Genomic DNA, 12756 nt, shown 5'->3' with positions numbered 1-12756 from the left:
GCTGATGTGAGCAACCTATCCAGCTAGTCTGTGCTCACCCCAAGTCTCATTTTGAGCTTGCTTACTCGGTCATGCACAACTCTACCAGACAGTGCTCACTGTGAACAGACCTCACTGAATAGCACCAGCTCTTCACTCATCGATATAGGTTTCAGGAATGTGTAAACATGGGCTTATTTCATTCCCGGCCATATGTGAACTGTATTGACAAAAAATGTGATTTTGCACTACTGTGCAAGCACTTTAAGAGAGAACAATAATCAGTCACACTTTTTATTCACTTACTCTCCTAGCACAGCTACACATCTAAATCTCATTCATTCACATATACCAACTTACAATGTTTGCCTTTATTTTCTTAAAAACAGAACTCTATAATCAAATACTGCCACAATTTCTGCAACAAGAACTTCAATTCATAAAAGTTAACATTTTTAAAAGAGGCCTTCCAAGATAATTCAAGTTAACAACTGTTAAACACAGGATAATCTGAAGCAATTGATGGAGATGTAAAACAACTTTAAGTTGTAAAACAACAATTAACTATTATGTTTGGAAAAATTATGTGAAACTGTGTATGTAGAGAAGTATAGTAGATGTTTGAGAACCTTCCCCGCCCCTCATCTGATAATACTAAAAATTCCACATACATTTTTTGAAACATTTCCTGTTGAACCACACTGTATGCACTCACTCAAATAACATGAGAAAACAGTTATATGAAAACAAGTTACACAGAAATCATCACGTAGACATATCCACAGCACCTGTTATGATTCTGAAAGTTGGGTCCCATATATAAATCATAAGAAAATATGTTTCATGGTGGTGGCTCAAGTATTTAGAAGTTCACAACAACAAATAATATTTAATATAACTTTCTCTCAAAACAAGTGTTACATACATTCAAGCAGTGTACTACAACAATATAAAATGAAGCAGTCTTATTTTTCATGTAGTAACAACTGCATTTGAATATCATGTATCCTATCATATCACTGGTATTATTGACCAAATTTTAAAAATCCATTTCTTATGAGGACTATTTACGCAGTACATGTAAAATATCAAATAATGATTCCAACTTCACCAAGCAGTCAAAAAACTACTTGTTACTTGTCATCCAGATATATAAAATTTTCTATTCGTTCATTCTTCTCCTACTTAGCATCTTCATTGCGATCGTGGATGGGAACAGTGTCTTTATTTCGCACATTAGGGTTTAAATGCACATCAAAACTTGGATCATTTTCTGTTGCTATGCGCCCAAGCCAAGAAAATATCATTATAAGAGTAAACAAGCCTATTAAGAAAAGTATAACAGCCATCAAGTAGCGCCGATACAGAGGGCCTGGCTTCTTGTTTCGTAGGGCAGGACCAGAAGCAGTTCTGAAATAGATGATAAACGAAAATTATGCAAACTGACAGTAAGAAATTTGAAGGAAAGTAACATTAGTATACATACTTAATGAATCACAAATAATTTGACAGTTTATTCTACAAAATGCTAACTGAACTGGTAACTAGCTGTAGTAACAAAAATATAGAAAATAAGATAGTCATTAAAAATCCAAATGTTTAAATGGCGTAGTGCTTACTTAAGTGTTAAGAGACAAATCATAAATGTCTTATTTCCTGAGAATAATATGTTCTGTTTTATTATGAAGCACCAGAAGTTTATCCTTTAAATGTTTTGCTGGTACTCAAAGGAATTGAACAACAGGAAAGTACGTCTGAACAAAAAGCAAAATGATCACTCCCAAGCTAGCAGTGAATAGCTTTCTTAATCTCAGAAGGCTACATTAGATCAGAAAAGCTTGATGAGAAGACACAAGCCACTACAAATCAGGGTAAACAACAACTTCTCACAATGGTGAAGCGTTTCATAATGCCAGTCACCAGCTGGCACGAGAATTGAAGCGATTTCTCTGCATATGTATGAGCTACATAAGCTGTGGTTGGTACAATGGGAGTAACAGTTGCCAGAATTTACAGATATGCAAAGGAATGGGCTGAAGGTATTTACACAGAGAGACATGGTATGAAGGAAATCACACATAGTGAACAGTAGTGTACAGAAATGATACATGTGTAGAAACATAATGTACAGGCTATTAAAAATCTTGCTAAAAAAAGGGGGGGGGGGGGGGGGAGGTGCTAAGTTACTTGCACCCGGTCTCCAGCATGTCAGTCTATTACAATACAAGGGTACAAATAGTGAATCTACAATATCTACAGTAAACAAAATACTCAGCAACTGTTATAACATGAACTGTTATATGCCATGAGGAGAAAACACTAACATGATACAGGTATTGGAAAGAAAAGTGAAGAGCGAGAGAGGAGAGAAGAGAAGCAAAGTGAGGGGACAATTTGCAATGAGAGAGATTGAGATGTAAGAGAAGAGGAGAAGGACACGAAGGGGTGGTGACATGGAGAGAGAAAAGAATGAAACAGGACAGGTGGGAGGGAGATGGAGAGAATGGTGTTTGTGAGGGTGTGGTCAGAGAGAGAGATGGAGGGGGGGGGGGGCTGGAGGAAGCAAAGGAGTAGTCAGAGAGAGAGAGAGAGAGAGAGAGAGAGAGAGAGAGAGAGAGAGAGGTGTGTGTGTGTGTGTGTGTGTGTGTGTGTGTGTGTGTGTGTGTGTGTGTTGGAGGCAAAGGTGTAGTCAGTGAGAGAGGTCATAGGGGGCAATAAGCAAAGGAGTAGTCAGAGAGAGAGAGAGAGGGAGGGGGGGGGGGGGGGGAGAGAGAGAGAGAGAGAGAGAGAGAGAGAGAGAGAGAGAGAGAGAGAGGTTGGATGGGAGTAGGAGGGTATGCAAAGATGTGGACAGACAGAGGTTGGAGTGGGGGTGTGAGTGGGTAGGCGAAGGAGAAGTTAGAGTGTCATTGGAAGGGGGGGGGGGGGGAGGTGAAGGAGCAGTCAGAGAAAGAAGGTAGGGGTAGGCAAATGAGCAGATTGGGTGGGCGCAGATTATGAGACTGAACAGGAAGGTCACCTGTCTTTTGGTCAAGAGAGAGTCCATCTAGACCTGGAGTTAGTGAAGTGTACCAAACATTTGATCAAATTATGTAGCAATGGTAAAATCAATACACTGAAAGCAGTACTGATGCCAGGGCAGAGAAAAAAAAGAGAGGTATAAGCATATGGGTGAGCCAGTTTGTAAGTCAAAGGATTCATCTGTGTCAGAAGATGAAGCGCTGCCCCCCCCCCCCCCACCAGTCTACCAGGGGTAACGGAGGGGCCATCAGATAGAGGTGATGGGGGGAGGGATCGCCAGAGAAGGGGCTGGGGCCACTGGAGAGGAGGAGTGAGGCTGTGAGAGATGGGGGTTGGAACACCGGAGGGGAGCACACTGCTGCAGAGTGAAAAATTCTTTCTAGTGTCTAAAATTGCTCTACATCTGTACCATGTAGTGAGTGCTGAATGTAGACATATTATTGTGAAATTATATATACAGTAAAAAGAAGTGTAAAATGAAACAATTTAAACACTCTCACAAAAACACTAGATGTTCCTGTCCAACGGGAGATGTAAAACCATATCCCACTGTACAGTTTCTCCTGGGTGGTCTTGGATTTAAAAAAATGTGAACTAAATATTATGATAAATTTTAGAGAGAACTACAATGGGCATGTTATTCCATGGACTCTTGCACTTCTATGCAAGAACTATCTTTCCTTTGTCATTCGTTTATCTTATCTGCTTGGATTCGGACCTAAGAGGACGTTCTTGTGTAAAGCTCCTCTTGTTGTACCAGTTAATAATATAAGTTGTACTTAAAACCAGAAAAATATAATGGTTATTTTGTCAAAAGAATTGGTGTATGCGGTCAATCAATTTGTAAACTGGTACCTGGATTGTCCTAAGTAGATATGGGCCTTAACAGAGAATTTTCATCGTTAGACACCATCTTAGAAAATCTTTAACATTTTTCTTTTAGCTCATCTATGAGACATGCCTTCGTTTAGGACAATTAACTTTCTTTCAGATCCTGCGAGCTCAGAGGACACTGATAATAATTTAACAATTTTTACTTACAGCTTATCTTTATATAACGAGACAACATCCCAGGCAGAAAATGTCTTGTCACAGGATTCCAGTTCCATTATAGGATTTCATTTGTAGATGCTACTCTTGTTATATTGGGGAATCGAGATGAAACCACGAAATTAAGTTACGTATTGCAGTAGTTTACATCGAACAGACTTGTGAAATATTCTCGGGTGCAATAAGCACACGACTTTTCACGAGCCTAGAATAATATCTGTGGTGTTGGGTAAAGAAGGAAAGGACAATTAATTATCGTTGATTACTTAAGTACCCTGAGAACTGAACTAGTTTATTACTGATCTGTGTCGGGCTAACTTAAAAGATATTGCACTATTAAGAACATTCTTGTGAGTCATTTGCAGAAAAGTGTTTTCAACCGCTACTATTGAGTCATTAAGAATATGATTACATTTGCAAACTGCCGTATATTTTTACATATCACTGTTTTTATATTTTTACATTACACCACCTAAACCATGGTTTTAGAGGCATTAGTGTAAATAATAGTAGTATCCTGATCCTTCTTAAAAGTGAGAGGAACAAACACTGAAAACAGGTCATAGAGATGAAAACTTTAGGTCCCGGAAATATTGGTCCTAATCCATGGTCTGGGTACTAACCCAGAGGGGTGGAGGAACATGAGGGTATATTCTAAGGGGGTTAGGCAGGGGTCCCAGCATGGGACCTGAACTGGTAATGCCACCCAAGGACTTGTATCAGGAGGGCTGATGACCTTTGTATGCTAAAAAATTTAATAGCACAACCAAAATGACACAGCATAGTGAGTAGACTTTTCATCTAAAAAAATTAAGACGTTGAATGACTAAAAAATTGCCAGATGGTGATTCACTAAATGAGCAAGACATGGCGATGGCAGGTGTCAGGAAAACGGCATTGGCCAGTCCTACCCCACAGTGAAGGACAGGGTCCAATAACTTCATAGCTGAGGGTGTGACTGAGCCATAAACCTGGCAAACTTTGCCCAATCATAATGAGACCAGGGCATAATAAATATGAAGTAGAGTACTGCAAAGAGCAGATGGCAAGAAATGGAAGGGCCAACAAAGGAGAGGGGAAGGAGCAGGAGAAGGCGCTGCCGGTGAGAGGGTGAGGGGCAGGAGAAGGGGCTGCCGGTGAGAGGGTGAGGGGCAGGAGAAGGGGCTGCCGGTGAGAGGGTGAGGGGCAGGAGAAGTCGCTGCCGGTGAGAGGGTGAGGGGGTGAGGGGCAGGAGAAGGCGCTACCGGTGAGAGGGGGAGGGGCAGGAGAAGGCGCTGCCGGTGAGAGGGTGAGGGGCAGGAGAAGGCGCTGCCGGTGAGAGGGGGAGGGGCAGGAGAAGGCGCTGCCGGTGAGAGTGGGACGGGCATGAGAAGGTGCTCTACCAGGGAAAGGGGGAGAAGGGGTGGGACAAGAGGATGTCACCGGAGAGGTGTGATGGGCCATTAGGGAGAGGAAGAGAGGCAGGCAAAGGTGCCAGGGAAGGGCAGGTGAAGAGGTTGCTGGTGAGTGTGGGGTCACCAATTCCATGTAGACAGTAATGAATTTAGATATATTCTTGTGAAATTAAATATTAAAACAAAGTGTAAAACGAAATAATTTAAATATTGCCAAAGAGACATTATTGGTGGTAACACCACAGTTATTTCATACGAAACTTACCTCCACCATCTAAAGAACCAGTCTATTGCAGATCGCCTCTTATATTTATTTTCATCATGGTCAAACGATGTATCTTTTACCTCATCTAGAGCTTCAAATACTCGACGAGGTGCATGGCCTGTAAGAGATACCTTAAGGAATGATTCATCATGGATGAGGGATAAATTACATGGAACTGATGATAACAAAGAAAAATAAGTTTCCAGACATGTCTTCAATTTCATAGTCCTGAAGGATTGTAAAAAAACTGAACAAACAGTCTAAATATAAATCTAGATAGAGCTAAGCTCCTTGCCCACACTTATCACACAATACTCTCATGTTGGACTTAGTATTTCGTAATGAAAACGTCATTAAACTGATTCACTAAAATCATTTGATTGTTTACCATGGCTGATAACTAGGAAACACATAGAAGTCTATATAATAAGTAATCTTTCCCACAGCACAGTTTTGCACCTCAATATAATTTCCGACATGTAACATTGTAAACACAGCACCATTAAAAAATCCAATTAATTTATTGTTTGTTTAAATATTCATTTTGTGGTAGAAACACTGGTTAGTCTCTGCCCAAGATTGATTAATTACTCATGCTTGTTGATTACTTCGACTGTGCATTTATAGTTGAAATAATTTAATAAAATATGGTCACCAGGTGCAAGTTACTCGATGATTCCCTGAAAAGAGCAACCAATCACAAAAATCGAAATAGGGTCCACAGAAATGCTCTGGACCAAAGGACATAAATTTGATCCTACTGGCAGTGTTGAACACCGATACTTTGACTGTGGATCAATCCCAGAGCTGCAGGGATGGACGAGGGTACCAATGCACAATCTACTATTTGGGCTGAGAATGCAAAAGAATTTACGAATACCCAGTTCCTGGTAAAAACTGCATATATTCTTAATGACCTTCAATGCACAAGATCTGATGAGAAAAAAAGTACAAGATTCAGTGGAGCATGGGAGAAATAAGAGGAACAATTGTATCAGAGTTTTGCTATACGTGGAGAGTTTACCTGCATACTGTAAAACATAGTTTGCTGTGGCAACAGTGACTTCAAAGGTTCACAGACCAGATGTCAGAAGCACAAGATGACTCCTCTAACATTGCCCACCTAGAATTGACTTTTTACTTGGTCACAAAAACCATGGCTTTTCTCCTGCGATTGGCTTCAGAAAAGCTCTTGCAATGGCTTTTCCCATTTTGCCAACCTAATTGGTGTGCTCATCTAACAACAACAAAACTTTTCTTTGTTAAGCTCCTCAGTACAATTGATTCTACACAAGGAAATTATGTTCTGTACAGAGGTTGAACTTACCAGTCTCTCTTTCATATCTGGTTTCAAGAAGCAGCCATTGTACAAAATTTGCCCGATTTGACCAAGAAATGTGTGTCTCAAAACAAGAACTATGCCATAACTCTTAATTTCCTCTCTCTCTCTCTCTCTCTCTCTCTCTCTCTCTCTCTCTCTCTCTCACATCTGAAGATAATATAGGCAACGAAAAATTGTACTGTAAGTTCCTCATACAGACTTGAAAATTTCTTTTACGTCCCACCAGGCACAAGCTGTGCATGTGGAAGTCATCACTTCAACAGAACATCATTTCAACACAACACAGTAACATAACAATAAGCGTGGCTAGAACCTTTTTCAAACCATGAATCATTTATTGGCCCTGTCTCAGACATATCCTGTGTTGTTTCACCTTATCTCTCCCCCCCCCCCCCCCCCCACCCATCCTCTCTGCACTCTCTCCTCACTTCCCCTTCCTTTCTGCTTCTCTCTTTGTCATTTGCTCAATTGTATTTACGTTGGGAAAAACGAGACTCACAATGCTGAAGGAATGTTTTTAAAGAGAAAGTTGAACTTTCCACCCTTACTAACTCATTTCTGTCTACACAATGTAATCAAATTATTGTTTCCAGAATGAGATTTTCACTCTGCAGCGGAGTGTGCACTGATATGAAACTTCCTGGCAGATTAAAACTGTGTGCCCGACCGAGACTTGAACTCGGGACCTTTGCCTTGCTCGGGCAAGTGCTCTACCAACTGAGCTACCGAGCACGACTCACGCCCGGTACTCTCACAGCTTCACTTCTGCCAGTATCCGTCTCCTACCTTCCAAACTTTACAGAAGCTCATCTGCGAACCTTGCAGAACTAGCACTAGCCCGCGAAAGGCAAAGGTCCTGAGTTCGAGTCTCGGTCGGGCACACAGTTTTAATCTGCCAGGAAGTTTCATATCAGTGCACACTCCACTGCAGAAAGAAAATCTCATTCTGGAAACATCCCCCAGGCTGTGGCTAAGCCATGTCTCCACAGTATCCTTTCTTTCAGGAGTGCTAGTTCTGCAAGGTTCGCAGAAGAGCTTCTGTAGAGTTTGGAAGGTAGGAGACGGATACTGGCAGAAGTGAAGCTGTGAGTACCGGGCGTGAGTCGTGCTCGGTAGCTCAGTTAGTTGAGCCCTTGCCTGCGAAAGGCAAAGGTCCCGAGTTCAAGTCTCGGTCGGGCACACAGTTTTAATCTGCCAGGAGGTTTCATATCAGTGCACACTCCGCTGCAGAGTGAAAATCTCATTCTGGAAACATCCCCCAGGCTGTGGCTAAGCCATGTCTCCACAGTATCCTTTCTTTCAGGAGTGCTAGTTCTGCAAGGTTCGCAGAAGAGCTTCTGTAAAGTTTGGAAGGTAGGAGACGGATACTGGCAGAAGTGAAGCTGTGAGTACCGGGCGTGAGTCGTGCTCGGTAACTGAGTTGGTAGAGCCCTTGCCCGCGAAAGGCAAAGGTCCCGAGTTCAAGTCTCGGTCGGGCACACAGTTTTAATCTGCCAGGAGGTTTCATATCAGTGCACACTCCGCTGCAGAGTGAAAATATCATTCTGGAAACATCCCCCAGGCTGTGGCTAAGCCATGTCTCCACAGTATCCTTTCTTTCAGGAGTGCTAGTTCTGCAAGGTTCACAGAAGAGCTTCTGTAAAGTTTGGAAGGTAGGAGACGGATACTGGCAGAAGTGAAGTTGTGAGTACCGGGCGTGAGTCGTGCTCGGTAGCTCAGTTGGTAGAGCACTTGCCCGCGAAAGGCAAAGGTCCCGAGTTAGAGTCTTGGTCGGGCACACAGTTTTAATCTGCCAGAAAGTTTCAAATTATTGTTTATGATCCTGCAACGCACAACAGCCATTAGTGTGTGTGCGCATACTACTCATAACTACTTCAGATTCCAGTGAAGGTGAAATTTCACTGCTTGAAGATGAAATTTCACTGCTTGTGAATCTTGCGTTTCTGTTACTCAAAATTAAATAAAAGTGGACACACATTGGTGTACAAAAGGTAAGTGCTTCAGATGGTAATGTACACGAAAATATTGTTCCACACAGTGAGCATACAATTGTGTGCTTTTCAGAGAACAGGCAGAGGCCTATGCAAATCAATTAGGAACAAAAGAGTTGTAATAACATGTTCTCATCATGAAATTCATGAAGAAAGTTGCTATGTGTTGTAGAAATACTCTCTCCCACAGTAAAAGAGGGGGGTGGGGAGGGGGGAAAAGGGGGGGGGTGTTAGTTTTCTGTTTCACAAAGAACATATTCAACATGAAAGGTTATTTTATGTGTCACCATCTCCATAAACAGAACATTTCAACTGATTAAACCAAAATTGCAGGTGATTGCAGTTATTCTATGGTATTCTTCTGAATACCACTAACAGAAGAACATGCAGGGTATGACAATGTACAGATCCTTGATATATTGCACCTACCTCAAACACTTTAAATGGTAAGAAGAAAACGATATTTATCCAATATTTTTTGCATATACCAACCTGCTGAAGTAGGGAAGCTCTCTGCACGACTAAATGCTGAAGTGGTTTCTTCAACATGAACAATGGAATGTGGATTTTCATCTGAAACAGTTTGTTGGTAGTCCGAATTTGGTACCATTGTTCGTTTTGGAGTACTCTGTCTCTGGTTGTTGCCAGCACTTGCAACTGACCGTACATCATCTGACCTTGCTACATTTGGTACATCATCAGCAGTTAGCTTTGCTTTATCATTAGGTGGTTTTTGTTCCTTGTCCTCGCTAAGCTGCAAGTAAAATAACATAGTAAATAACTATACAATTTACTGTGATAGTTTAGAAGATTACAGTGGCTCATTAAAAACAGTTTTAGAGCAATAAAAATATTAATCAATTTTCTGCCTGCTACATCACATCAAACCCTAATACCTGGTGCTTAGGCAAACAGGGTTTTCTTCAATATCGTGCACAAGATGAATGGTTTTCCTGCCTAAAATTCATTAGCAGCTACTGATTCATGATTCTGCTCATACTTTGCAACAATGTCATTTCAATTTAACTTGCTACACCTTTACAGAGCTTAATGTCCTACAAATCATTCACACGGTCTCTCATAGTTTTGCAAAATTTAAGGCAGTACTCACCTTCACAAACCACACTCTATGAAGATTATTGGTGATGAAATTGGGCTCAAAAAGTGGTATGGTACCAGCCCAAATCATCATAGTAACTTAATCTTCATTACTCTTGTTCTTTTCAGGCACATATGTATGCTGAAATAGCCATGGATCACTTACTATACATAAAATATATTTCTTTGCTTCATGCTGACCTGCCAGTACTTTCTTGTTTGCATGGAAGTGGAAAATGAATGGTCATGGAACATTCTGTTGACAAACGAAGCCCATTTTCATCTACAAGGACATGTAGATACACAGAAATCCAGAATGTGGGGAATGCAAAATCTGCTCACATATCCACCAGTACTGCTTCATTCTGCAAACGTAACTGTGTGATGGGTGTTGACAGTGCCATTTACCAAAAGGACCATACACTTATGAAGGGAAGTGTACAGCGGGTCTTGTTACTTTTATTGTAACTGGTAAATGCTATGAGAGTTTTTTGTGCACTAACGTCATTCCAACCTTTTAATAGTGTGGATGTGTGGGTAGGAGCATTTTTATGCTACTCTGCACATTCAACAGCCATTGAAAAAGCTGCTGTAGACACATTCTGGAAACGTTAGAATTATCAGCCACCCCTTCCTTACAGCCCAGCAATCCAAATCACCTGATCTTAATTCGTGTGATTTCTGGCTGTTGCGTTAACTGAAAGATGCTGTCTTCAGTGCTCCGATTACAAATGTACCTCAATTGAAGGTACCTATTGAGCAACACATTCTAAACAAGATCCCTGACACACACTGATCTGTTGTGGAACATGCTGTTTCTAGATTTCAACATGTGACAGAAAACTGTTGACAGCAATTGAACATGTCTTGTTCCAGTCTCACGACGATTAAAAATTGATTTCATTGTCAATTTTTATGTGGTTTTCGGACTCAAGACAATTAAAAACTGATTTTTCCTATCCGATATGTTACGGCCTTGCCACTGTGCTTGTGTGTTTATCCAGTTAACATTGCCACAACCACTAAATGCCAAAGTTGTGTGATCATGAACATTACTCAGTATGGTTGGTTTAATATGCAACTTTCATTATAGCAATCGTATTGCGATTCATCTGTCATCTGCAGTCAAATCCATTTATGTTATGACACTTACAATGCCTTCTAATGAGATTTTTGCCCCCCAAAATCATTACCCCTTCTTCAACAATATTCCATTCAAATTTGATGCTATTCTGAACAGCGTGCTTTTTTTTTTTTTAAATTTTATTTTCTACGGCATAATGTATAGATATTCCATATTCCAACTACACTGTTACTTTGAGTCGAACCAGGTGGTAACAACTAAAGTGTAGCTACTCACAGATGTCTAGCAGAGGCTGTAATTATCATATGGCAGCAAAACTTGGTAAATATTTTAATGCGTTAATGCAGAACCGAATTCTGCTGACAAAAAATCAGTTCCAATTTTGGCAACCAGATGCAAATCTGACACTGTGAATACAAGAAATACATATAGAAATGTTTCCATATGTAATGGATTAAGAACGAGACATGGGCACAAAAGGTCAAACAAGTTTGAAAAGCATTTTGTTGAGTTTAATATTAAGCACGGCTTGCACATGCAGCCAGCACCAGATTTGCACCTGTTGGCCAAAATTGTAGCTAATTTTTTTTCAGCGTAAATCGCTTCTGCTTGAATGTATTTGTGAATCTACCAAATTTTGCACCAAATTACAGCCCATACTGGTCCTCTGTGAATAGCTGCTCCTATTTATAACCACCTGATATATTGGAATACAGCAACTGTTCCCAAACAAATATGTTTTTTTTTTTATAAATACTAAATTATGGGAAACATGCAAATGGAATAACAAGAGGAAACTGCAAAAATTAACAATGGCAGAGTTAGTCTGTCGCTACCCTCATATGATCAAGCTGGATCCGACAAAGGTGGGGGGGGGGCTTGCTGACAATTTACTGAATTTACTGGTTTCATAAACAGACACAGATTTTAGAAAAACATTTCTGTTACAGTAAGAGTCGCTTTCTTTTTCATGTTGGATTGCTCCCATATTTTCCTTGTTCACACTGTTCTTTCATAAAAGTAGGCGATTTTTATGGGATCCAGTACTGAGTGGAGGGGATGAAATCTTCATTGCAAATGCACTTCCAAGATCACCTTTCTGCTTGTGCCTGCATTGAAGCTCTGGCTTTGGTGAGATGCTTTTTGTTTGCCATGACTGTCGTACAGTAAACCTGATGAAACAGTATCTTATGATAGTTGAGGGATTTAGCGTAAGTATTCATTTCATCACATTAACTTTTGTAGTTTTCTTTTTTTCTCCAGCACAACAAAGCTTTCACTTCAAACCTAGTGGCTGTTGGATTGGAAAGTGCATGCATATATTTTACATTTCACAAGATGGTGAATGATGAAATTAATGGTGTGTGAAACAGCATACAGAGCAAGACATAATGCGAAATGTTGCTGGATCATGTAGTCACAGAGATACAACAATTTTAGTAACTGCAAAATGGGCTGTTTCATTATAATGCTTCTGACCCTTCTCTGGTCTTTTATTCTTACACTCACGGTACATACAGGAGGAAGAAAGT

General features: G+C 40.5%; 1 protein-coding gene and 1 non-coding gene across 2 annotated transcripts in view; both read right to left on the bottom strand.

Moving 5' to 3' along the window:
- Positions 1–259: 259 nt before the first annotated feature.
- Positions 260–12756, bottom strand: part of LOC126348728 (zinc finger protein-like 1) — a 51991-nt gene continuing 39494 nt past the window's right edge. Inside the window, exons 4-6 of the mRNA XM_050002379.1 lie at positions 9535–9796; positions 5710–5827; positions 260–1389 (exon numbers count right to left, since the gene is read on the bottom strand). Coding sequence (XP_049858336.1) covers positions 1161–1389; positions 5710–5827; positions 9535–9796 — 609 coding nt within the window. The 3' untranslated portion in view covers positions 260–1160. The remainder of the gene's footprint in view (positions 1390–5709; positions 5828–9534; positions 9797–12756) is intronic.
- On the bottom strand, positions 7710–7783 carry Trnaa-agc (transfer RNA alanine (anticodon AGC)). Its single transcript has one exon. It is a non-coding gene; the product is annotated as a tRNA-Ala (tRNA).

This window comes from Schistocerca gregaria, chromosome 1 (assembly GCF_023897955.1).
Source record: "Schistocerca gregaria isolate iqSchGreg1 chromosome 1, iqSchGreg1.2, whole genome shotgun sequence".
In the NCBI taxonomy this organism is placed as follows: domain Eukaryota; kingdom Metazoa; phylum Arthropoda; class Insecta; order Orthoptera; family Acrididae; genus Schistocerca; species Schistocerca gregaria.
Note: the sequence above shows the minus strand (reverse complement) of the source record. Positions and strands in the feature narration are given on the sequence as shown.